At 46.0% G+C, this 25,364-nt stretch overlaps 1 protein-coding gene across 3 annotated transcripts in view; it reads right to left on the bottom strand.

The window, feature by feature from the left end:
• Positions 1-25,364, bottom strand: part of GDPD5 (glycerophosphodiester phosphodiesterase domain containing 5) — a 178,424-nt gene that overhangs the window by 40,692 nt on the left and 112,368 nt on the right. For all 3 annotated transcript variants that reach the window (XM_075111935.1, XM_075112106.1, XM_075112024.1), the window contains exons 3-6: positions 10,615-10,718; positions 5,358-5,451; positions 4,632-4,691; positions 1,296-1,394 (exon numbers count right to left, since the gene is read on the bottom strand). In XM_075111935.1, the coding sequence (XP_074968036.1) occupies positions 1,296-1,394; positions 4,632-4,691; positions 5,358-5,451; positions 10,615-10,718 (357 nt within the window). The remainder of the gene's footprint in view (positions 1-1,295; positions 1,395-4,631; positions 4,692-5,357; positions 5,452-10,614; positions 10,719-25,364) is intronic.

The following is a 25,364-nucleotide window of genomic DNA, read 5'->3' as shown; positions in this document are numbered from 1 at the left end:
GAGGGGGCACAGAAATGCTCCGAGGGCTGGAGCCCCTCTGCTGCGAGGCCGGGCTGGGAGAGCTGGGGTTGTTCAGCCCGGGGAAGAGAAGGCTGCGGGGAGACCTTATTGCGGCCTCCCAGGGCTTAAAGGGGGGCTGTGGGAAGGGTGGGGGCGACCTCTTTAGCAAGGCCTGCTGTGACAGGCCAAGGGGGGATGGTTTGAAACTAAAGGAGGGGAGATTCAGACTGGATCTAAGGGAGAAATGTTTTACGCTGAGGGTGGTGAGACACTGGCCCAGGTTGCCCCGAGAGGTGGTCGATGCCCCATCCCTGGACACATCCCAGGTGAGGCTGGACGGGGCTCTGAGCGACCTGATCGAGTTGGGGATGTCCCTCCCCATGGCAGGTGGTTGGACTAGATGGTCTGAAGGTCCCTTCTGACCCAAACCATTCTGTGATTCTGCACACACACTGGACTGTGTATCACCATGAGACAAAGTCTGACATGAGTCATGTTTTTGTTCTCTAATTGTTTGCTTAAATCTTAAAAAAAAAAAAAAACAGGAAAAGGGAAGCACTTCTGAGAAATGTTAGTCACTGTGTGAATGCTATTCGCTCCTCCCAACCCCCCCCCCCCGTATTTTTATATATTTGCATGCTCCCAAATATGCAGCAGTGATCACCAGTAAAACCTCTCAAGTCTTTCATGAGCAAAATATTTTTTTGAGCCCTTTTTGAGAAAGAGGGGAGAAAAAAAGGAAGAGAGAGCAGGTCTATCAAGAAATGTATGGTTTGTACCTATTTTCCTCTAACAATTATATAGCCCTGCAGGACACCACAAGTGTTTTTATGTTCTAGTCCTGTTTTAAGAAGTTGCATTCTCTTTTAGATATATATTTACATGCAATGTGAAAACAAACCAGAGTACTCCTCCCATAGGGCTGGGAAGAGCATGGTGCTCCAGGCCTGGACACCAACGTCCACAGCATTGCTATCCAAACCAGTGGAGGAATTGCCCTCTCCCCCCAACACCTCTGAGTCACGCCCAGCCTCAGTACTTTCCACCTCCAACTCTGCAGCCAGGCCCTGGTTTGAGTTCAAAGGAAAGAGCCCAGGAGATGGAGACAAAGTGATATAGTGGCCTCAAGGACTCCACGGGAGTTTAGCTGCAAATTTTCTCATTGCCAAGCTTTCGCTTTTGGGAGCGATAAACATCAAGGCATGGCTTTATACAGTAGAAAGACACAAAGCCCATGACTTTAGCTGCACCGGCCCCTTTCCCCACCGAGAGAAGCATCCTTGCAGACAACTTACTTGCAGTGAAATAAATACCATCTCCCATTCGTCATCCCAGAGCTGTGCAATTGATGACATGGTCACCACGGTAGTTATCAAGGTTGTCATCAGGCCAATCTGCAACAAATATGAGAGAATTTACATACTGGAGCCTCTCATTATTATAAAAGTTTTACAGATTTAGAAATGGAGAGAAAACTTTTGTATGTGATAAACAGCCTAAAACAATTACAGCCTTCGGACCCACAAGGAAAGAGGGTGGGCTTGCGTTCTGTCCCAGCATAACCTCCCCTTTCCACCACGGAAGATATGACACTGGGCTAAATAGTCCCAGGGGGGCACATCTCACAGATGATCTCACCTTCTTCACACAGTGGCCAACAGTATTTGCCCTGCCAACAAACTAGATCAGAAACAGCTTAAATACAGATTGGGTTCTGCCAGGCAACTTCGGGAGATGATCCTACGTTCTCCTGGCCCTGCTGCAACAGCCTGTGATGCACCAGTGCTATGGGAGGTTGGTGGAATTCGGTCAAGTTGACTCTCCAACACTTCTCTTCAGGGATAAAACTTGAACACACCCAACAGACAACGAACATCACACTGCTCAATAAAGGGTGACCATGCGTGCAAGCAAGGCTGTGCATCCCCATCACTAAGTGATCTCTGAGATGGTTCAGCTCTACTTTGTGCATGCACATGACTTCACCTGTGTCTGAAGTGGCAACTGTGCAGTCAGCACCCAAGCCACGTTGACAAAGCAGTTCTAGGTATTGCAGCTTGAGAAGCAGCTCTGGGTGACAGTGGCTGAACTGAGATGGCAGAACAACACCCGGTCCATCAGCCACATCCCCCAGCCTCCCTCTTCCTCCATGTGGAAGCACTCAGAAGTCTGAGCAAAGCAGTCAAAAAGAAAATATCACCTCCATTTTAAAGGTAAAAAGTTCAAACCATCAAGAATTGCCATAGAAATAACTCCAGCTGTAAAGACCTAAAATCTGGGCTGTCTGTCAAAAATTAGTTCACCATCCTCCGCCTCTCCATCTGGCATCTCAGTCTCTGCTGTACCGCACGCCTGCCGGATTAAAAGAATGCCGCTGCTCTGTGTCTCAATCTCATGTACTGTCTAGATCTGAAATCTGTGTGGGAGACTTGGACAGAAAAGGCCAACTGATACATAGCAGTGAACGAATCATCTAGGGACGCACAGGGTGTCTCTAGACCGATTTCAGATTTACTTAATAGCTTGGACAAGCAAATAAAAAAACATATACCCAAAGTTTACGGAAATCACTTTTGTACATCAGGACAGGATTTCTCTTTCTAGTTCAGCCCACAGTTCCCACCTGCTGTTCCTCTCCTGGCTGCCCACAGACAGACCTGCCAACGACAAGAGATGCCTCCGTAGGACACCAGTGGCTTACCCTGAGCCTCCAATTTTAGGGGAACATGAACAAAGCACATGGGGCAGCAGAAGGGGCCAAGAGATCCAGCTGCTCAGGTTGAAGAGGGTCCCCAAGACAAGAGGCTGCACTTAAACCACCTGCTAACCAACCAATTTCTGCACGTCCAAGGAAGGATGGGATTCACTTGCCTGTTTAAGATACCTCCTGGCTACCCACAATTGCAAGCCGCACTATTTCAAGATATTTCCTCATTAAGGACTCTGAGTTAAAGCGCAAAGCAATGTACGCGGACACTCGCACTATACCCTGGGGCCTTGCATGCGGTAGTCATTCTGCTCCCCCATCCTGGTCAGACCTCTGGTCACCTGCCAGACTGTAACACCAGCACACAACCCAAATCGGATCTACTTTTCATCCATTTTATATCCCCCAAAGCCAAACTCCAAACTCAGCAGCAACAGAAGACTGTCAACTACGTTTCTTCAGCACAGCCCTAATTCCCCTTGATGTCACTGCCCTGTCAGCACAGAGGTGTCAGGACAAGCATATCTCCATTTCATCACTTCCTCCTCCCGTCAGCTCCGATTTATTGCTTCTTACCCTCCCCCACGCACCTCCAACTTGGCTTACAATCCTCAGCTCTTTTTGCAGGATTATAGGAGAAAATGGGAAAGAATTGTGCTATTTGCACATACCAGCCTTGCCCACGTGCTTTAATCTATATTTGAAGGTAATTCAGCACAGTTGCAGAGAAGAATATTAATTTAATCCAGTCTCTTATCTAAACCTCCTTAGAAAGCTGAGGGAGGTATGGGGAAGGGAAGAGAGAGACAGAGCAACACATCTGAGGTGTGATGAAAGGTGGACTTTTTTGGAAGAAGGAAAGGAAGGATGGGTTTCCGTAGGCAAGAACTAACTGATTTCCACCAACACATTCCTCTTCTGAACTTGCTCATCCAAACCCACCAGCCACCTGGAGCACGTCTGAAAAATACCATTTCACCCAATGAAGAAACATATGTTACACCCAAGAATCGACAACTTATTTTCCAGCCACAGGCAGACAGCCCCCACCCGTCCTTTGCATTGCATCCCCTCCTCCCAAGGGAGCACAGTTTCTATAGTTTCTAGGAAACAAAAGAGAGGGTGGGGAGGTCTGTGCTCCCCCTGTCCTCAGGGGTGGTACATCTGTTCAGGCCGAGCCTGCAAGGCCTTGTCATGTGCAGAACCACCAATTTCAGGAGGAGCTGTGTATTGGCAGATTCAGGACTGGTCCCGTAATTATCTATTAGCAGATTGCCAATTACAATTTAAATCCTGCCAAGCCATTTTCTTTGGCACTGTCTCTCCCTGCAGCTTGCTACATACCTCTTCCTCTCCCCTTCTGTGCTCCGAACACCAGATCTGCATCTTCTCTTACATTTCACAGCACTTATTTTCTCAAACTGCTTTACATACCAATCACGACCTCCTTGGGTTCCGGCAAACCACAGCCTTCACAGTGCACACCCCCAGTTTTAACACCTACTTCTTCTCCCAAGGCTTTTCCACAGTCAGTTCCTCCAAGCATATCCTGAAAAAGCTTCACATCTGCTCAGCCCCTCCTCCAGGGCTGGGTTCAGCACAGAAAGGAGCACCAGAGAGGTTCATAATGGACTACCACACTAAGCCAAGAACAAAGCTAAGACCAAAGCCAAGCTGCTCCAAAGACAGTATTTCTCAATCTCCAAAAACCAGCCATGGAGCAAAGGTATTGTCCCAGGCTTTGACTTCCCCTATTGTGCAATTTGCTCAGTCCTCTGGGAGGACAACGCATGCACCACAGACATCTAAAGTTTACGCGCTTCCCAAAAACACCATGAAAGCAAGTGCCACATACACCACCCGCTCCTTCGATTCCTGTTTTATTGAGATCCTGCTCCTTTCCAAGCTGAGAAGAACCACTTACCTTGTGAAGCCAGTGCAGGTTCATTTGCTGTCCCACAGCTATGTGACATAGTGCTAGTATCTGGGAGGAAGAAATCAAGAGTCAGACAATGGCACATCACCACCATCCAGCATTTGCACATGCAGGAACGCATCACCACCCCAAAAGATAAGCCAACAGGCCAGGGCGGAAAGCGGGGCTGGGAGGGGGATGGGTCCAGCAGACCCCACCTAGGTCTCATCTGTACAGACGGATCCTCTCCAAAGCCAAGGATGTGGAGGAAAAGACTGATCTCCAAGAGGCAGGGAGTTGGAGAGTCTGGTCTATGGCACACAGCTCCTGGCACCTCAGGAAGCACTGACTACATGGGGCGAGGTACTGGCATACTATCCCAACGGGCACCACCATGAAGGTCCCAGCACCCTGGGATGAAGGGAAACAACTTGTACTGGTGATTGGCAGATACAGAGTGGGGCCATACTAAGGGAAACCAAAGCTGTATTTCTCCTCAGGCCAGATGCACCACCAGAGTCAAGGTCTCTTGTCTTTGCTCTTGATCATCTGAGGCCAAAGACCACGCATTTTTCACTTTCCATTTATTTTAGGTAGCTTAAGGCTAAACGAGAGGGGGAGAGAGAAATCACTTCTGAAAGGGAAATTGCTCAAGTCATAGATGGACTGAGAAGTTCATACCCTTTTAAAAACAAACACACAAACCTTTAGGAAGTGGCATCTTATCCTACTCACCAGTAACACTGTAATGTACGTAAAGCCAGCAGCAGTTGTTACAAGTATTGGAATGGACCAGTCACTCCAATATCCCATTCGGTTATATAGAAACCTGAAAGATGAGCATGAAGGACAGATTAAGAAGAGATTCAACTCCGTAGCAACTTCACTAGGATTAGGCAAAACTTTAGAAAATGGACCTTTCCATTTCCACCGTACAGATGGGAGAGAGGCAGAAAAAAGAACAAGTCGCTCAAATAAAACCCAGTGTTTGTGCTTTGATCCCTCACGGGAAATTAACTCTGCAAAGAGGAATCAGGCACTTATGTCAAACACAGCAACAACATCACTTTAGAGAAAAAAAGAAACACCGAATCACACAGGACCAGAACTTGAGTTTTCAGAAAGATATTCCCTACAAACAAGGGAAAAGTATCCCTACACGTGGTGGTGTTTGCCTAAACAATAGATCCAGTGCTGTCCCATGTTCTCATAGACCAATACAATATAGAGATAGTATCAAGGACAGGGGAAGGAAATGTATGTTGCTGTGCATAGCTGTGCTGTATGCTCAAGGCACAAACTCTTCACAGAGGGATGAGCTGATGGAAGAAATTGGCTCGCTTGTACCTACTGGAGACAGTCTCTTATTCCAATGGGCTGTAGAGAAGGTCCAATCCTGCAGGAGTGGAGACTGTCAGGAGTTGAGCTCAGGACTTCCCAAAACAGGGCTGGCTAGAATAAGTGCAATCCTGTCGTCCTCGTCTTAAACTGACTGAAGGGCTGCTCTGCCCAGCCTGAAGGATGCCTGTGGGGTTTTTTTTTGGCTCAGTGGGTTCCCCTGTCTCGGTTCTTCCATTTTCCTTAAAGCTCTAAGTAAGAGGTGGGCCATTCAATGGCTCTGTGATCCAACCTTGGCAAGAGGCAGCAGCAATGTCCTGATGCGCTGGAGGATCAGAGCAGGGAATGAAGCAAGTTTAGAGCAATACTGAGGCACAGATGACAGCCTGCAGGTATATCTCCAGAGCGCATATATCCAAAGAGCTTTGGTCCCTCTACGCCATCACTCACCAGTGAATCCCCCACAGTTTCACTGCGCATATGCAGAACAGCTCTCATCTCATCAAGGCTTAGCAACTCAAAAGCATAGAAGCCACGTGTTTTTCCGATAGTCTAGTGGCCACAGCACTTCTCTAAAAACAGAAAAACCCACGTTCACACCCTGCTTTAGCTGATGGGATTGCTGTGTTCTTCCCCCACCTTTCCAGCCAACAGGCAAAGAGGTAGGCTCCACCTTCCTGCTGAAGCTGGTTTTTCTTCCTTCCTCTCCTTTATTTACCCAGGTATCCTCCTCACTCTCAGTTATCAGGTTTTCCAACCCTGTATTTCAGAGAGCAGATTCAGCTCAGCATCCTGCCTCTCCTCATTACTTTCATGAAGCCAATGGGCATCAAAAGCTTTATGAAGAAGAGCACCAGGTGAAGCAGACCATCATTTGCACCAGCAGCACAACAAAAGGCACTGTCCTTTACACCCAGCTGCGGGTCTCAAACGTCACACTGGCATTAAATAGCAACCTGTTTCCCAGGAAAACTGTCCTGGAGTTGGATTTGAGATTCATTAAAGCACATTACGGCAAAGCCACAGCAAGACACAAGATAGACTCAGTCAACTACCTTTCCTAGCCAGAAATGCCAGGGAAAGGATGGGAGGGCTCCTCTGAAGTCTTTGCTCATGTCACCACTAAAAGCTTCAGTACAGTTAAGTTTTTGCTCTGATATCCCCTTAAGTGTCCCTCTGACAGCGTCAGGTCTTCACTTGATGTGCAAACGACTGTTTTCAAATGCTGTTTCCATGGTTGTTATGAACCAGATGAGCCTTCTCCAGAACTAAGGAAGAAAAAACTTGCTACACAGACTTGCATTTGTAGTCCTGCTCCAGAGGGAACACAGCCAGGTTCACATATTACAACATCTCCCACATCCTTCATTAACCAACGCTGAGCTTTCTTGTTGCAGTACATAGCTTGCTCCCTGGAGATCTGAAGTATAATGCAATTAAGCGTAGACACCAAAGAGGGAAATGCCCAAAGCAATACATTAAAAAAAAGAAGAAATTACTTAAATTTAAGAGGCACAGAGCCCTTTCACTGGCAAGAACCTCACTGCATATTCAGCCTCACAATAAAAAGATAAAAGCCTGCAAGCGATACATGCTGAGCTATAATTTTTTTCTTAAGTCTTTACAAGTTTAAAGGCCAAATGCCCACATTTATGTAGGTAAACCCTATCACTGCCACAATTTAGTTAGGTCCGCTTGGTTTTACAGAGATAAGTTCATCCAGTGCTGGACCCAAAACATGCTGTCTGAACCGCAGGCAGGGTTTGCCATGTTCATCTGTAGGTTTCTGCTACCTCTTAAGTCACCCCTGGCAGCTGCTCAGCAGCATTTAGCAATGTCCCGCGCATCTGGGTTAAGAAACGAAGAATATCCTAATGAATTCAAGTTTCAAGTACCATTTTAACCAAAAGAACACAGAGAATCGGTATTGCAACGCATTGTGGTTTCAACTAGAATAATGAGGCTTTACATTAGCATGCTAATAACCCTGCCAAGAAGGACCTGGGGTTATGGAGGACATGAGGCTGAATGAGCCAACTCCATGAGCCAACCCGATGAGGGTACCTCCACCGAGAATAAGTCACTTACTGGGTGGCATTAAGAGAAGCGTCACCAGCAGACCAAGGGAAGTTGCTTTCCCTTCTGCTCAGCACTGGCGGGGTAGTACCAGCACCACCATGCCCTGGTTTGGGCCTCCCAGCTCAAGGAGGATGTGTAGGGGGTCCAATGCAGAACTACCAAACCAGGATGGTGAGGCACCTGGGGAACACAGCTTACTAGGAAAGCTTGAGGTAGCTGGGCTCGTTTAGTCTCACAGAGAATAAGCTATGAGATGATCTAATTGCTGCCTATGCTGTCTGACAGTTATGAAGGTGACGAAATCAAACTCTACAGAAGTGATAGACACTGTCACAAGGGGAAACAGCCCTTCGAGGTTTGGCTTGGAAAATATTCTCACAGAGGGTGGTACAGTGCTGGAACAAGTCCCAGAGGGAGGAAGTCTTCAGCCTTGGGGTTTGAAGACTTCAGTCAACCTGGTCACGTGCTAGAGATAGTCTTCCTTTGACAGATGCCTGCAGTCTTTCTTCACCTGCTGTGGTGGGACAGGTCAAAGAAGTTCAGTGTAGTTGCCTGCACATGAAGTGAGGAAGGAGAGCTCACAAGGATGAGCTTTGGAGGGCAGGAACAAGCTTAGCAGCTCATCACACCAATGGAACAGCAATTCTTTATCCCAGTGCCTCCAGGGAGCCCATGCCACTAGCTTGGTGTGCTAGGTCCTGTACAGAGATGGTGTTTGCCCCAAAAAGACCTTCCTCTAGGCTGAGAGAGGCCATGGCTTGCAGACAAATCCGTGGAGCAGAGAGGAGAGCAACAGGAACAAGTATTGAAGAAACATTGTCCACAAAAATACAACCCGAAAGCAATAGCTATTGAGGAACAGCAAAGATGGGGTATCTAAGAGCCAGGACCCCACTGTATCTCATCAGCAACAGGTTCACAGCTCTGTCAGGTCCAAAATGGTGCTTCTATCTCCTTTACACCCCATATAGCTGAAAACTATTCTGTTTTAACGGAGCCCACACATCTGCGCTGGGAGGGAAGAGGGTCAGGCTCAGCCTGAACAGACCCAGTGGAAGTTGTTTCCTCTCTACCTGGAACCAGCATGGCTGTAATTAAAACTTTGCCCCACATTATCATCCTCTTTCCCAGCCTTTACACAGCATTTCAGGCTGTTTTTCAGAAACCCTGCTGCTGTCCTCAACCTTTGGTGCCAGTGCGTGGAGCAGGGATCTAATTGGGGTTACAGCACATACAAAGCGCTGACCCATTTTCAGCGCTGAATGGCAACGCTCAAACAGATGTAGCCTTGCTGTTTTGCATCCAGAGAGCCTCTCCCATGACCAATGTGCACAAGAGGGTTTGCTTTTCCAGCGCTGTCAATCCAGAATTACTTCTAGCACCCTGTGCACACCCGGTTGCATGGCAGGGGAAGGGTCTTTGGGCTGCAGGTGACATGTGTGGGCATTTTAAAGCCCAAATACCTTTTGGAGCCACATGCATATCTCCTTCCATTCCTGCACAAATATTTGGGAACCCAAAACTTTGCAGTGCCGTGGCTGCAATGCCCATTCACAGCGTTCCCAAGGCTTTGCTTCATCTCTGCCTGATTTTTTTTTAGCCCTTTCTCAACTTTGAGCTAAGATAGATCTGGCTTAGCACTGGAGCAGACTAGGAGCATTCACATCCTTTACTGAAGGTATAAACTGAAAGAAAGAGTTCCAAAATACCTTTTAGAAAAAAAAATGCATTTTTTCTCATGCTATTATAAATAATCAAGAGCAATAGTGATTGTTTCAGTTCTCAGAGTGTGGGTTTGAGCAAAGAGACAAACCACACTCCTGGGAGGAAGCAGCTCACGTTGTTAAGTTGGTAAACACTCTCCATCACACAACTTCAGCATCCAAAGCAGGTGATTTAAGGGATCAACTACCTACTGCATTGTAAGATACAGTTTACATATTATCTTTGACAAGAAGATGATGTCAAAGCAGTTTGGTTAGAAGAGAGCCCAAGGTACTGCCAAAATCTTTTAAGATGCTGCTGAGTTAGTAAAAGGGAGAATCATTTCCAGCAGTGGGGGGAGCTGGCAGCACCCTACACTCCCCAGCACATCCTACTGGAATGCTTGTTTTCAGCCCCTTCCAACTTTGCAAAATTTTCCATGCCCATAGTCTGCTTCAGGCTGAATTTGTCGTTTGTGTTTTGTGGAAAGTTGCAGCCAAATTGCTCAGCAACTTCCAAAACCAGCCAACCATAGAAACAAACAAACAAGAAACCACCAAAAAAAAGCAGCTTCTACATTATTTCAGCACCATCCTTGATTTCACATGCTGTTCACCAGGGAGCGCACCTACCCCAAGCTCCGTTACAGCTACGCAACGGAGATGTGAGGATACATTACATCTATCGGTGAAGACAAGCAGAAGCTCTCCTCCAGTCTCACTTCCCACCTCTCTTTCCCTTTCCTGTCACTAACAAGTCCATCTGAAGGACCCAAAAGCATCCAACCCAGTGTCAAATAGCTTAGAGGTGTAATGAGGGCAGCCAAATTCTTTAAGGGTTTGCCCCTCCACGACAGAGAAACTCTACTCACCAGTTGATTTCATTGTAGTCATTGTGAACTTCCCACCAGAAGTAAAACCAGACCAGGGTCAGGAAGAAGGATGAGGTGAGGATGAGGAACCAGAGGCGCTCCCACTGTGGATGGAAAGAGGTCAGTGTTAATACTATCCCCTTTCAGGGCCAGTGGCCCATCCTGTCCCGCATCTCATCCAGAAGCTGTAGAGACTGGATGGAGTAATTAGACATCTCCAAGGGGAGATTCCAGACCTTTCTCCCCTGGGGAAGGTGGGAGATGCAACGCTGGTCCCCAGCTCTGGGCAGAGGGGACACTTATGTAGATCCATCTTATGTAGGGCTGGGACAGCATTTCTCCAGCCCTCAGGGCATGTGGGACGAGGGAGCATTTCTGGATACAGAGCTGGGTATTTTTTGTTTTGTTGGGGTTTTTTTGGGGGGAGGGGGTTGTTTGTGTTGTTTTCAGGCAATTGTTTAATTAACTTTTCCATTCACATATGAGAGATGGAACTTGGCATCTTACCCTCTCATGGGTTCAGCCTAAATGACTGAGTAGTTATCACATGGCAAAGACTACACAGCAGCCTAGGGATGTTACTGCTACACAGACGTATGAACCCTTACTCGTACCCCCAGGGCGTTCAGATCCTGCAGAGCCAAACCACGCACCCACAACATTGAGTCCCACCACCACCACTTATGTATGTGTTTTGCAAATAATATGGCAGGAAGAGACACCACACCAGCATCAGATGAAAGATATTTGCACCGATATTAATTGAAACATTCACCAAAACTGAATATTTCACTCCCATCCTCCTCCTCCCAAAATATAAGCCATAAAACAGCTGTTCAGTGCCCAATCCAATAGCATGGGTAAAATCCTAAACCGCAAGGACATCCATGAAGGGAAGAGTGTTGCAAGAAAACTGTCCCTAACCAGCACCATTCCTATGTGCTCCTTGTTGGTTTTACTCTGCAGGCATTAAAGAGTCCACATATGTTTCCATTTCAACTGACATCCAGTCTGCTTGGAACAAAACACCAAAATAAATTCATTATGGAAAATATTCAAATCAATCCTCTTTTCCCAGAATGAGCAAGAAGGGATGAAAATTACAACGTGTATGAGCAACTCTACTACTATAATTTCCTCCTGGACCCTGAGCGCACCATTAATCTCTCTTGAAAATGCCCTTTCTCTAGTGAACTCTCTCAGGGCTTTTTAATTATGCAAAACAACGTAACCAATATAAACACTGGTTTGGTGATATAAGAATTACTGCTATTCTTTGCCTTCCCTTTCCATCTTAAGAGCCAAAGCTATTTACTTAACTGTGTACTGACTATGTTTCATCATGCATCACCCTGGATACCAGCCTTGTGATACAGCTCTTCCTTGCACACTCCGTCTCATAAAAAAATGCCAAAAGAAAAACAAAGCAATAAAAAGGATTGGAATGATTTTAATTTTTGCTGTGCCAAAAAATGATGTTTTCTGCTAGAAATTCCCAATTCTTGGCCAGGGGTTATGGTTAAAACTTTTCTTCAACCTAGCCCAAGTTTGTTATCCAGCTTCAATCAAACCTTAGTAGCACCAGGTGCCTAATTCCCATGCGGGGCTTTGTGTTCCGGATAAATGAGGCAAAAGGAACCAGAAGGTGATACAAAGGGACTTCTACAGCACACCTATGGAGTGCATTCAAAGCCACACGGCCAAACTGCTCTGCCATGAGCTTAAAGACTATCATCTCCCCACCTCGTGCACAGGTCTGCACCTGTAGGCACAGGTGAGCTCAGGGATGGAAAGCACTGAGGCCGGAACGGGGGTTTCCCCCCACAAAACACCCCACCTTTGGCAGCAGGGTGCCAGCCATAGCTTCTACATCAGCTCTGGTGCCCACAGACAACATCAGCCTTACCCAGTCCCAAAAGCAGCAGCAAGGCCGCAACATCTCTCCATGATGAACCTGCTCCACACCAACCACCGCTGCAGAGCCGAGCCAACCCCTTCCAACCAAGAAGTTTCAGATTAAAATCCACCCATGGAACACCTGGATTATATAAACACCCAAACCAAAACCCACTCACACCTTCACTCCCCCTCCCACCAAAATTCCCCAGGAGGAAGCGATTGCTAACCCCTTCAGCAGGCTACGACTGTTTTCTCCCACATGACTGACTGCGGATCTCCAAGGTTTCAAATCTCACTTTCCCTACTGTTTGCTGGTATTTTTTCTCTCCATTTGGGTCTAACACCTCCTCACACCTATCAGTAATGCTGCTGAATTCGTTAACTGGACACCTTGTTTTTGCAAGGCAAGCGGGGTTTAAAGTATTTCAAGTGCCAAGGACCAACGTTGCTACAAAAAGATAAAAACCTCCAGCTCTTTAAAGGTCACTGTGGGATAAGCTTGGCCAGTATTTATGCACTGGGTGACACTGATTTGATAAACAAGCCAAGGAAAACATTTCAGAACATATTTAGGTTTTTTTAATATATAACATATGGGTTTTTTTCCCCCCACCTCATTTACATGCAAAGTAGCATAGTTTGTGTCAAGCTCTCCAAAAGCTATTTTTGGTCTGTCCTTGATCATGCACTTGCCAGCTACACTTGCCTGGCTGACTTTCTGAAAAACCAGTCAAATTCTTCAAGATTTGACATATTTCAGCAAGTTCAAGCACAGTTCTGGTGGGCTTTCAGAAGAACAGGGAACATTTCAGTACCACTGATGTTATTCCGCACAAACTGAACCAGAATCTGAACCTACATGAATCTGACCTACATGTACAATATACTGAATTTAGCCTGGGTCCTGTACAACCTCCCTCCAACAGCTCCTCACCAGAAAAGCTTTAGAGGCCCCTACTTTGCAAGTTCCCACATGCTTTAAAGCAAGGTGAAATCCACAACGTGCAACAGCTTCATGCCTCTACTACTAAAAATAAAGACTTCAGGTGACGTCATCCCAATCACTCACAGCCACAAGTTAGTGGAGGAAATGGTGGGAAATGGTGCCATTTCACCTACAGAAATTCAGGGAGAACCACTGGAAAATCTGAAGGTGCTTGAAAGAACGTCCATGTTTTCAGTCCATTAGATTTTATACGAATGTCAGCACTGACATTTTTGGCAGTTGTTCTAGAAAGCCTTCCCTTTGCCACCCTTCCCTTTCGGTTTCTCCCTCTTCCCCCAGGAGTAAGACGCACATGCTCACTAGTTACCAATCGCTCACACTAAGCTTAAACACTAGCAGCTCACACAGCACTCAGTGCTGTCTTGCAAACGAGCTCGACCAAGCACATCTGTATTAGCACATTCATTCCTATCAGGATGCATTTCAGAAGGAGATCACCCTTTGTGTCCTGATTTAGTGACTGAACCAGAACCCAGAAAGGGCTTTGCGTGAAGCTAAACCAGCAGATATGCTGCAGGAGCGAACCCAATGCACCTCAACCAAAGGGCACTCAGTCTATAGGACCAGATTAGAGCTATTCCTAAGTGACCACACCACCACCTCAAAATGCTTGGACCATGATTGTTAGGATCTCAGCACCATCTCTTTCCACAAACAGCTTCTCTTGGGCCACAGTACTTGCTAATGCAAATATTGCCATGGTGTCTAGCAGGACAGTGCAAAGCAGTATTAATCTCACACCAACATTTACTTTTAAAGGAAAGCAATAAATGAAGAGTCGTCTTTTTTCCTCCAGCACACGTACCATGTGCTTGTTTAAGCTCAAAAAAGCCAACTGGTACACAGAATCATAGAATCACTAAAGTTGGAAAAGAACCTCTCGGATCATCAAGTCCAACCCCCAACCCAACACCCCCAGGTCTCCTAAACCATGGCCCCAAGTCCCACGGCTACACGGTGGTTGAACCCCCCCAGGGACGGTGACTCCCCCACCCCTCTCTGGGCAGCCTGTGCCAGGGCCTGACCCCTCTGGCAGGGAAGACATTTTCCCTCACATCCAACCTAAACCTCCCCTGATGTGGCTTGAAGCCCTTCACTCCCATTCTATCACTAGTAACATGGACTAGGTCTTTGCAGAGCACACCCACCGAGATGGCCACAGCCCAAAGACGGGTAGAGAGACTCTCACTGAAAGTAAAAGAAGTGACTTTGAAGGGAGAATATTTAAAAGGATCAGGCACAGGTTGAAGATTTGGCACTGCAGAAGCCCTTTCGAAAAGAGGCATCTTAGACGTACCACTGTGCTTGTGGTCTCAGGTCTATTGTGGGGCCACTTCTAGCAATGGGAGTAAGATTTCTCACTCCAAGAGTATCTACAGATGTAATCAGAAGATACCCAAAAGAACACAAATGAAGACTGAGACATGTTACCAAGCTGCAGTTTGCCAGTGATATTTTTAAAAATCAGAATCCTTAAAAAAGCACAAACCCCCACCACCACCACCACCATTTCACCCACATTCTCCAGCATTTTGTACGTCCCCAATCCCCACCCTATGTCAGCTGGAAGCATAACCAGCTCCAAAGTAAGGGATGATGGGGGGAAAAATCCCCACCCACCCAGATTAAATGAAATTGCCACAGAAAGAGCCGGTTTGAGATCCAACTGCAAAGTTGGCTCATGCATTTTACCTGCCCTTGTGCTGTAAGTTTTAATCTAACTTGATAAAAACAGCCCTGAACTTCATATCACAGAGCACAGAAGAGATTTTTTCCCAATTTGGGGATTAGTTTTGGTTAACTGAAGTCTGCGCGAACCTCTTCTGCTGCCAAATCCCCAACACAGATGAAGGTCACAGCATTATTTACCACCTGGCACCAGTGATACAGGAAAGCAGAGAGGCTCAGGAAGATTATTTTATTTCCTGTAAGATCTTTAGGAGATATTATGAGTTCATCTACATACACACTCCCACCTACCCCTCCTACAGGGACTGTTTCAATTTAGTTAAACCTGCTATATTAGAAGCAATGAGATTTCTCACTCATTTCTACATTCTAGCAGATCACACATATGCTGGAAGACATCTCTTAGTGTGGTACCATTTGTAAACCAAAGAAATCCAACCAACAAATCCATGCTTTTTAAAAAAAAGTTTCTTTAGGGGAGGTACCCTGGCTGCCACGAGAAAGTGATCCTCTGCCAAAACTAGCCACGCACAGAGCTAACGCACATTTGTCTGCCACAGCTATTCCCTGCTGAATTATGGGGTGAACACAACTCAACGCTGTGCTGTTCTAGAGAGGGCAGAACCATGTCCATTTGAATAATTTACTTGATGAAGCCTTATCAAGCCTTTAGATCATCAAATTGCCAATTATCTTCCCAAGATCAGATCAGCACAGCATCGGGATGTAAAGAGTGCGATTTGGACTCAGAACAGAGAAGGAACATTTAAGATCCTAATGTCTAGATTGCCCAGGGTGAAAGTCCATTGATCAGAAGCGGCTACAACTGCATTTACACTTGCCCCCCTTCCTAAGGTTTAAATATTTTTATAACTAAGCCAGGTCTATCAGAAAGTATGTCCCAAGACCTGTCTAGGGTAATGCAGCCAAAACAAAGGGGTACAACTTGTGAGACCACATTCAATTGCATATTTACCGCCAAGTGTATTCCCAAAGGTCCCCAAAATCCTGTGCAATGAGCTAAGCTGCCCACCCCCCGCCCCTCCTTTGCACCCAGCTGGAGAAGGAGGCTGCGTTGGCTTGAGGTCTGCTCTATTAAAGCCAAGACAAGCCAAGGCTAGAGCCAGCTCATTTGCTGGCAGCCTGCGGATGAAGCAAAGCATAAACTTTTTGCTTCACTGAAGTTGCTACAGTCACCCCAGCCAACACCAGTCCTGAAATGCCCTCCTCCACCTGCAGTGGTTGCTGGAGACCCCCGTCAGCTCATCCCAAGTGAGCAGCAGGACTTGCACCCTTGAGATGCACCTACATCTCCTGGCCTTTGGCCTTGGGGTAAAACTGCAAGAGCCCCTCTAAAGCAAACCACCACCTCCGGCATCCTCTCTGGCACCCAGAAGCAATGTAGAGTTTCAAAATGAACTGGAAAAGAGAGAAGCCTGCTTTGAACTGTGCATGGGTAAGAGGAAATACCAGTGCTGGATGGATTAGGGCTCCATTCCTACATGCATTAGCTCACAGCAACCAACAGTCCAGCAATCAATCAGCGTGGGTGAAGTTGGGTCGCTTCCAACTTGTGCATCCCTAGAAGCTTTCCGGTGATGGAAGTCAAATACCACTGCTGTAACACTTGCCCCAATTTATACCTCTATAGATAATCATGGCAGCTCACAGATGGAAACAGACGGTTTCTTTACTATCCCCTCCTTTTGATTCACATCCAACTGTGAGGACTGCACAGATCCTCACAGCAAACCTTCTGTGGCAGTAGGTCCCCAAAGCAGCTGAAACCACAGCGAACAAGATGTCACCTAAATGGTCTTAAAAACAGAGGTGAGGCTGTGGTTTCTTGGAAGTGAGGAGATGCACAGAAAAGCAGATTTCTTTCCCTTATTAGAAGGTACTTTCTTTAAAAGACTAAAATCCAGCAAACATTGACAACTTCACAGTAAGCCCCCACCCAGATAAGAGGAAACAACATACTGTTTTGTGGAAGAAGTTGAAGTCAGACGAGTGTAGCAAGTTGGGTACCATAATTTTCTTCTTCACAACACCCTATGAAAACCCTTCACAAAGAGCCTAAGGGAGCTTAAAAGAAGGGAAGAATAAACCTGCATTCACAATTGTGAGTCCATTCTACAAGTGTCTCGGTCTTTTTAACAGAATTCAATAAAAGAGAAGACAGTTCTTCAGAAGAAGGGCTCAGATGGCAAAATATAAGAGAAAAGATAAAGAAAAAAAACTCCAACTATTGATTCCCTTCACATCTAAAGCTCTCTTAGCCTGGAGGGCCTCAAATCAAGAAAGATCACTAACATTTACAAAGAGAAGCCAAAAACACTAAACCGCAGAGCAGGGGGTAGGTAGGAAAGCCCTTCACCACAGACCACTATGTAAAGACCCAACCTTCATCTGAAGAGCGAAGACAGGAAAGATGGGCAGCGTTTGCTACCGACTGGCAAGACAGCGTGACAGCGGGAGGCTGAAGGGCAGCAAAAAGCATCAGACGAGCCCACTAAAAATCAATAGAATAACTCCAGCTCGCTTCCCTGCGCTCTGGCTTGGAACCAAAAATCTTTTATTGCTAGATTCTTTATTTCAGGAAAGGGGATAAACTGAGTTCCCTTTCAATTCTACATTCCTCTTGGCTGTTAGTTTATATTTCATGTTGCACCAGGAAATCACTTGTCATTAAATGCTACTGGCAGAGTGGATTCCCTCCTTGTCTCCTTGCTACTTCGAGCAGAACTGACGTTTATTCTGCCAAAACTGTTCAGAGACCCCCTTCCTCCTTTAAAACACTTATTTTTCAACCTTCCTCTCAAAACAGTTGGCTCTCCAAATCCAAAACCCGAGTCCTCTATGGTCCCATGTCTGGAAAAAGTCAGTGCAAGCCAGAGCCATAAAAACAACTGTCTCATTTCTCCACATTAATGTTGAGTTATACTAAACATCGTACAGAGTAATCCAACCTAACAATTTCGTTAAAATTACTTTTACATTTCACCTGCTGATAAGATCTTGTTCTGGTCAGAGGTTTCTGCGATCAAAGACATTAAGCCTGTTTCTAATAAATATAACCAGCTACCGAAAAAACTGTGGAAGGAAGTCACTCCACACTAAAAATAGCAAGTTTATTTATCTATAGCTACCCTGGACAAGAATTATTATCTACGCATATGTGAGGCTATAGTGGTCTCCATGTAGAGTCAGAGCCTTGCTCCAAGCAAGGGTTTCAATTAAACACTAAATTTGCTGTAGAGGAAGTTGGCCCTCTTTGTTGGCTATATAAAAAGCCTCTGAAACCATCTTCTCAGTTTCAACACCTACAACAAATAGTGTTAAAACCTCCCTGCCATCCAACCCACGGGTCTCTTTCCATCAACGTTAATAGAAACACGGTCCACCTCCAGTCCCCATGACTGGAGAGGATTTTCACAATAACTTTGTTTACAAGGGGTGCTAAACAGTCTCAACTTTCACTCTGCTCCCTCCAGCACCTCTGCAAATACCACCATTTGAGCCAGGACCATGGTGTAACCGTGCGAGGTGGGAGATGAGCCTCTCCCAGCTAGAAACGAGGGAGCAATCGGAGAGACAGACTGGTTTCTGGAATTGCCGGTCATCCCACATGAAGAGGGCTTTTGTTCAAGTCAAAGTGCCTCTGGGAATTCGTGGCTTTCAGCCTTCATAGAGGACAGTACCCATTCTCTGTCTCCTGAACACAGTAAACCTCCTGTTCATTCATTAAAAATAATTCAATAAGTAAATAAAAATCAAACTAGAGCAGGAAGAAGCTTTTTGACAATGTCTTCCTCCTCCTACCCCCCCCGCCTTTTTTTTTTTTTGTCAGAAAAATTCCAGTTGTGAAAAATGGAAGCCTTTTATAGGAAATATACAATTTTAAAGCAATTTCTTGCTGAAGGGCATCTCAGCTACAGGCTGGAATTTCTGACCAGAGGAAACCAGAGAGACAGTGAGCCCTCCCAAAATCTGGCAGCATATCAGTCAGGACATGCACCAGCAAATGGAGACCACCACCACATGGATCTGAGCACGCACAGACACACACAGCAAAAAAAAAAAAAAAGAAAATATCAAACGTGGGCATCTTTCTCCAGTTCCACCAATTCAAGCACGCTGCTGGAACTGCAGCTGCAAACTGGGCAGCACGGAGAAGTCAAAGGGGAAAACCCAGAGGTCTGGGGTGGCGATGTGACATGCTGAGGACAGAGGCAAGGGACAGGGACAGGCCTCAGCCTCTTGAATGCCAGCCTGGTGTGTAACCCTAGCCACCAATCTCATCTGCACCCAACTCAGCCTTGGGTCCATTGGCTCTGTTGGCTTCAGTCTTCTCCCCATCACAGGTTACACCCACGGTTGATGAAAACCATCCTACACCAGTTCTGCCCTGGCAGCACTAGGATCTCTAGACAACAGCTATATTAGACTGTTTGGTTGATTTAATGCGCTCTGATCAGATCTACTTACAATTCTAAAGACATCACCCAGGAGCAACTAGGGCTACCCAATTGATCAAAGTACAAAGTTGTTCAAAGTACATTTTTATTGTAACTTCAAAAAAGTTGCATTAGTACCTCCATAGCTCCACACAGATCAGATATCCACACACCCAGTGACTTCCCTTGGGCTATGGAGAAGTCTTTGTGAATCCCTCCTCTGTGCTTGGCTCCATAACTATACATCTAAACGCTCCTCCTCCCCCATCACTCCTTTTAAATTCAAGCCTTCACCCCAGAAGAAAGCACCTACCAGATTAAATGCGGAGCTTTCAGAAGAGCTAAGCTATATTAACCAGAGCAGCCAAGCAACATGCAGGTGAATCTCATCTCCATCTCCCTGCCATGAGATATTTATCATTTTCCCACAAGGCACCATAAATCTCCATGCTGAGACAGCATTCACAGAGACATCCAAGACAAACAGGCCCTCAAACCTGCAAATGCAGCAAGACAGAGGCGCATTATCATCTTCCCGCGGCACACACCATCCTTGTGTCCCTAAATATCCACCGGGTCCAGACCTGCACCTGCCTTTAGCAGATGAATGGATTCTGTTGAAGGATCAAGGCCACATAGTCCTAAATAATTCCGCTGTACCTCAAGAGCAAATACAAGAGCTGGACTCAAATTGGAACACCACCGTTACTCAAGTGTGTTTTCAGGTCGTTTAAATTCACTCCCAGATACAATGCAGAGTTTACTAATGAGTCTTCATTACACTATTTTCTGACATTTTCAAGAATCAATTTCCTGCAGGCATTTATCAGTATTAGCTTAGAGAGGAAAGGAGGCAAGCTAACATTTATCCAGTGAATACAAAAGAAAAATTGAAGGCATGATTCTTCGTTTCCGGATTACCCAATTGGACCTCGTTCGAACAAACAAAAAATCTTCTTCAAGCAAGTTATTAAATCATCTCTGAAGATGAAAGATGACTACATCTCTCAGCTGCACCCATTAGAACCAGGAACTGAGGATAAAAAAGAACAAATACCAGCTGGAGCATTTTGACAATGTGTAAAACACTTCAGTTCCTACAGTGAAGTTACAAAATTTCATTAATAACTCATGGTATGTGAACGCATAGTCCTTAAAACAGTGATTTGCATGCTAGAAATGTGAACAATTTTCCAATCCCAGTCGATTCTGAGCTCGTTAGCTCTGATCACAGCGTCAAAGATCAAATGTAGACCCCAATAAGCATTCAAAGATAAAATAACTGACGCAGCAAGGCGCCTCTGGGCAGGCTCTGCTCTAAACTCCCACTCAAAGCAGAGCCAGCTCAGGACAGGTTGCTCAGGGCAATATCCCAGCAAGAGGTTTGAATGCCTCCAAGGATGGAAATTCCCACCTTCTTCTGGGTCCTGCTCCAGGGTTTGACCACCCTCATGGGGAGAAGCTTTCCTGCTATCTGACTGGAATTTCCCTTGATACAGCTTGTGTCCATTGCCTCTTGCCCAGCTCCTCCCTCTCCTCCGCAGCCGCTCCTTAGACAGCGGCAGAGAACAGTAAGATCCCCCTCCTCCTGCTGCGCAACCTCGTCTTTCAGCTTCTCCAGGTACGTCCCAAGCTCCAGGTCCAACCATTCTGGAGTCTGTCCGTTATTGCCTGCCTGATTCTGGGGAGCCCCAAACCAGACCCACTGTGCAGATGTGGTCTCTCAAGTGTCAGCAGAGGGGAAAACTCACATCCCTCAAGCTGCTGGCTGCGCTGGCACTGTTACAGCCCAGGATGCAATCAACCTTCACTGCCAGAAGTACATCCAAGAGTTGAGTCTCATATGGCAGAGGGATATAATAAAGGGAAAGTACCTTGCATGGCAAGGATTTGAAGCCTTTAAGTGAGCAAATCAATATACTTGACTAGCAGATGTCGACCTACCAGACCTTACGTACACTGGGAATGGAATCAAGGCGCCTGGGCTTCAATTCCCCCACCTTAAAGAGGCTGCAGAGGGATCAGGCTTTCATCCTTCTGCTGGATTTAAGACTCGTGAATCCAAGAGAGAGCAGGTGGCAGTCCGCAGGACTCCACAGTGCAGTCAGCTCTCATAGTACTTTGTAACCTGTCCAAAGGCTTCATTATCTCTCCATCTAACAACCAAGACTATAAACACCTGGTGCAAAACTCCACTCAAACACATTCTCCAGCTCTTGATTTTTAGTATTCATACCCAACTTTCTCTCTTCTCTCTGTCTTTGCTTAGTACTTCAAATCTCACAAGGTATGAGACCTTTTCCCTTTTGCTACAGCCCTCTCCAGGCAGGAGATGGACTGATTGGACGGATGCATCTGTCAACACAAGCAATTTGAGCCGGTCCAGGCACTCCATAAACACTGCAAAGGTTTTGGCTGATGCACTTGTAGGTAACACGCTGTGGTCTTGCATAAGCGACATCTGCCAATAAATAAATTGGAAGAAAAAGGATGAAATTGGGTCTAACAGACAATGGGTCTGAAGTAAGGAGGAAAACACCATTCCTACCATTCTGGCTGCTGTGGCTTCAATAGCTAACCAGATGCTTCCTAAAGTAAGTCATTTCAAATCTCAGACATATCTTATGTGATTATTGCGGAGAATAGGCTAATAGTCCTGCACACCTTGTTAGAGAAGGCCATGAATGAGATTTCTGAGCTGTGACACGCTCCATTTACAATTCAATTTAGCAGGTCAAAGAAAATGGCAGAGAACATATTATTGAAATATGTGTTCCTGCTGGGGCTGCCATAATTGAACTGTAGATCAACAGATGCAACAAAAAAAAAAAAAAGAGAGCCAAATCTCTAAAAATAACATTGTTACACTTTGTAAAACACCTCGGCTCCCAGACTTCAAAAACGGAGCCAGAAAGGGTAGTCAGGCAGGACCGCTGACTCCATTCAGGCGTCAGGGCTTGCAGCCGTGAAAATCTGAGGAGCAACTGGGCAGTTCTGCTTGCCCAGGTAGCAAGCAAAGGGATAAAGTTACCCAAGCTAAGGGATAACCCATACTCCCCTGCCCCTCCTTCCCCCCACACTCTGCCATTAGAGGACCAGTTTCTCTCTAGGTATAGGTCACTAAACAGAGCCAACATCTAACTGTATCCCAGCAGCTATAATCATCACAAAAAATGCTGGGAACTCTCGATGGCATTGCGACGGGAATTCCTGTGCTGTTCCAGAGATGGTGCACTGCTGAAGCCAGGGCTTTTTCTGGCCATTAGTGGCCCCAGGGGACTCTGTGCAGCAATAGTAATGTCCTGGGCCAGCTCTGCCTCCTGCAGTTACATCCTCCCTCTTTCATTCAGCGCAGAGGTAAACAAAAATCCCTAGGGAGCCTCTGATTCTTGAGAAAACAGGACAGAGCGATAGGGGCTCCCCAATCTACCCCGCCAACAGCATGATTTACTCTACTTTCACCTTGTGGTTTTAATCTACTTTACCTTTCCCAAACAACATAAGCAGCGATACCCAGCGCTTCTGACCACACTAATGGAAGGATTCAAGTGTTGCACCACAGTCCTCCCAGTGCATTATAAACCTATTACTGATGCTGATGATGCACTACTCCCTTACTCTTTACCAAACACTTCGCATATCTGGAGGCTGACAGGAGGCAGCTATCTTTTCTAGTCTAAATAGGTCCAGATCTTCCAGTCTCTACTGATGAGGCTCATCTAGAAGACAAAAATACAGCCCATCGCTCTTGCACAGACCGACTGGATTAGGTCCAAGCCTTGCCTGAAGCGGAGCACCTTGCTGGGCACAGCATGCCTGCTGAGCTCTCATCAGCATCAAGCAGCAGGAGGACTGCATCCTTGATGCCTGCTGAGGATCTTATTCCTGCTAACACATCCCAGGCTCATGATAGGCCTTCTCACAGGCACATGATGTTGTTGACTTGCCTTCAGCTTATGGTTCACTTTTAATTAAAACACCAACATCCTGGGGCAATGGGTTTTAATATTAAAAATAGGTTTAATAAAAGAAAGGCTATGTAATTTAACTAAGAATAGAGCCAATGAAAGCTATTAAATGTGATGGCCTCAGTACCACATCTTACTCAAGAAACCTCAAAAAACCTGATTAACAGAAAGAAGATAATTTTGTGCATATTCTGGGGGGTTTGGAAGGTCCTTTCCTAGCTGTCTGCTTCTGGCTCTTGTTAGAAATACGGTATTTGGCTAGATGGGGCCTCAGCCAGGCCTAGAAAAGACTGTAGTCATTGAAACCTCCAGACACCTTCAGCAAAGCTGTGGCCCAACCACCCTGCCTCTCAACAGATCGCTCAACACCAGAGGAAATAGCTCCGCATTTGCCTTTGCTGATCCTATTTCTGTCCTAGCCCCAGACTGCTTTTGCAGTTTGTCCAGCTTAGTCTAATCCCAGGCTGACGTGCCTCCAGCTCTTTCCTGTTTGGTGTTTACAAGTTTAATAAGCATGGCATTCATTAGGAAGAATGGTGGATAGCATAAATACTGAATATTTATCCCTATTTAAATAGAACTACTGTGTTTCAGAAGCATTTACAAGAACTCTATTGCAAAATGCTCTGGTTCAGAGCAAACAGTCCTATCCCAAATAGCCTAATACGGATGTCAAATATATTCAAGGGCAAAAGACTGGACTGGGAAAAGAAACAGCCAGTAAGCTTATTCCTTGGACAATTCCTTTCCCTTGCATCTTACTCTTAGCAGCAAGTATCTGCAAACCAGACTCTAAAAATGCTGCTTTGTCACCATGTTCATACAAAAAAACCCACACACAAACAAAAAAAAACACCAGAAACCCCAATGAAAAAGGATCTTTTTGCTGGTTGAAAGGGTGAGAGCATCATCAGCCAAGTGCTGGAAGACAAAAACCTGACAGTAAAAGAAGCAACGGATGCCATTTTTTTATATCAATACGAGGTCTTCGACCCTCCCTCAAAAGGAAAGACAAACAGCCTTCAGCTTGAAAGGAATTGTCGTCAAAGGAGATGCACAGAGAGCAGGGCCAGATGTTCACAGAATGACGAGGAAGCTCACCCTGAAAGGACTCCTGTATTACAGCCCAGATTAGACTCAGTTTGGGTCTAGGAAAATCTTCCTTGGCTCCCCGCTTTATATGAACAGCAGATACCAACTCGTTCTACCCCCACACAAGGTAACAAAGCTGCGTAGGTGAAATCTGCCATCCCAAAGCCAAGCTCGTCTCACAGTGGTCATTTTGGTCCACCTGCAGAGAAGACCATGCCCACACCAGCACGTGCAGAAGGAGAAAGCTAAACCAGGACCATCAACAAAAGTGGTGCCAAAATGCCATCCAGAACGTTTCCCCATGTGGAATTCCACACAGGCTCTTTCTTCTCCTTCCATCACTGTCACGAGTGACTGGCAGCGACAGCTTAAAAAGGCATTTGCAAGGGCTGACTCTCCAGCTATCCTGCCTGACGGGTCAGCTGGACTCCAGCAGCAAGGAAAGCTATGAAGCAGTAGATAACTAAATGCTTGTGGTATTCAGAAATCACTGTCCAGGAGGCACAAAAATTACAATAAGGAAAAAATATTGGCTAATAAAAGCTGCAGCAAAGAAGCTGAAGATCAAACTTACGCAAGATCCCCTTTTCCACCTTCCGGCAGCGCTGATAAATCGCACATCACTGTTGTTGCAACTGG

Source organism: Phalacrocorax aristotelis, chromosome 1 (genome assembly GCF_949628215.1).
Source record: "Phalacrocorax aristotelis chromosome 1, bGulAri2.1, whole genome shotgun sequence".
In the NCBI taxonomy this organism is placed as follows: domain Eukaryota; kingdom Metazoa; phylum Chordata; class Aves; order Suliformes; family Phalacrocoracidae; genus Phalacrocorax; species Phalacrocorax aristotelis.
Note: the sequence above shows the minus strand (reverse complement) of the source record. Positions and strands in the feature narration are given on the sequence as shown.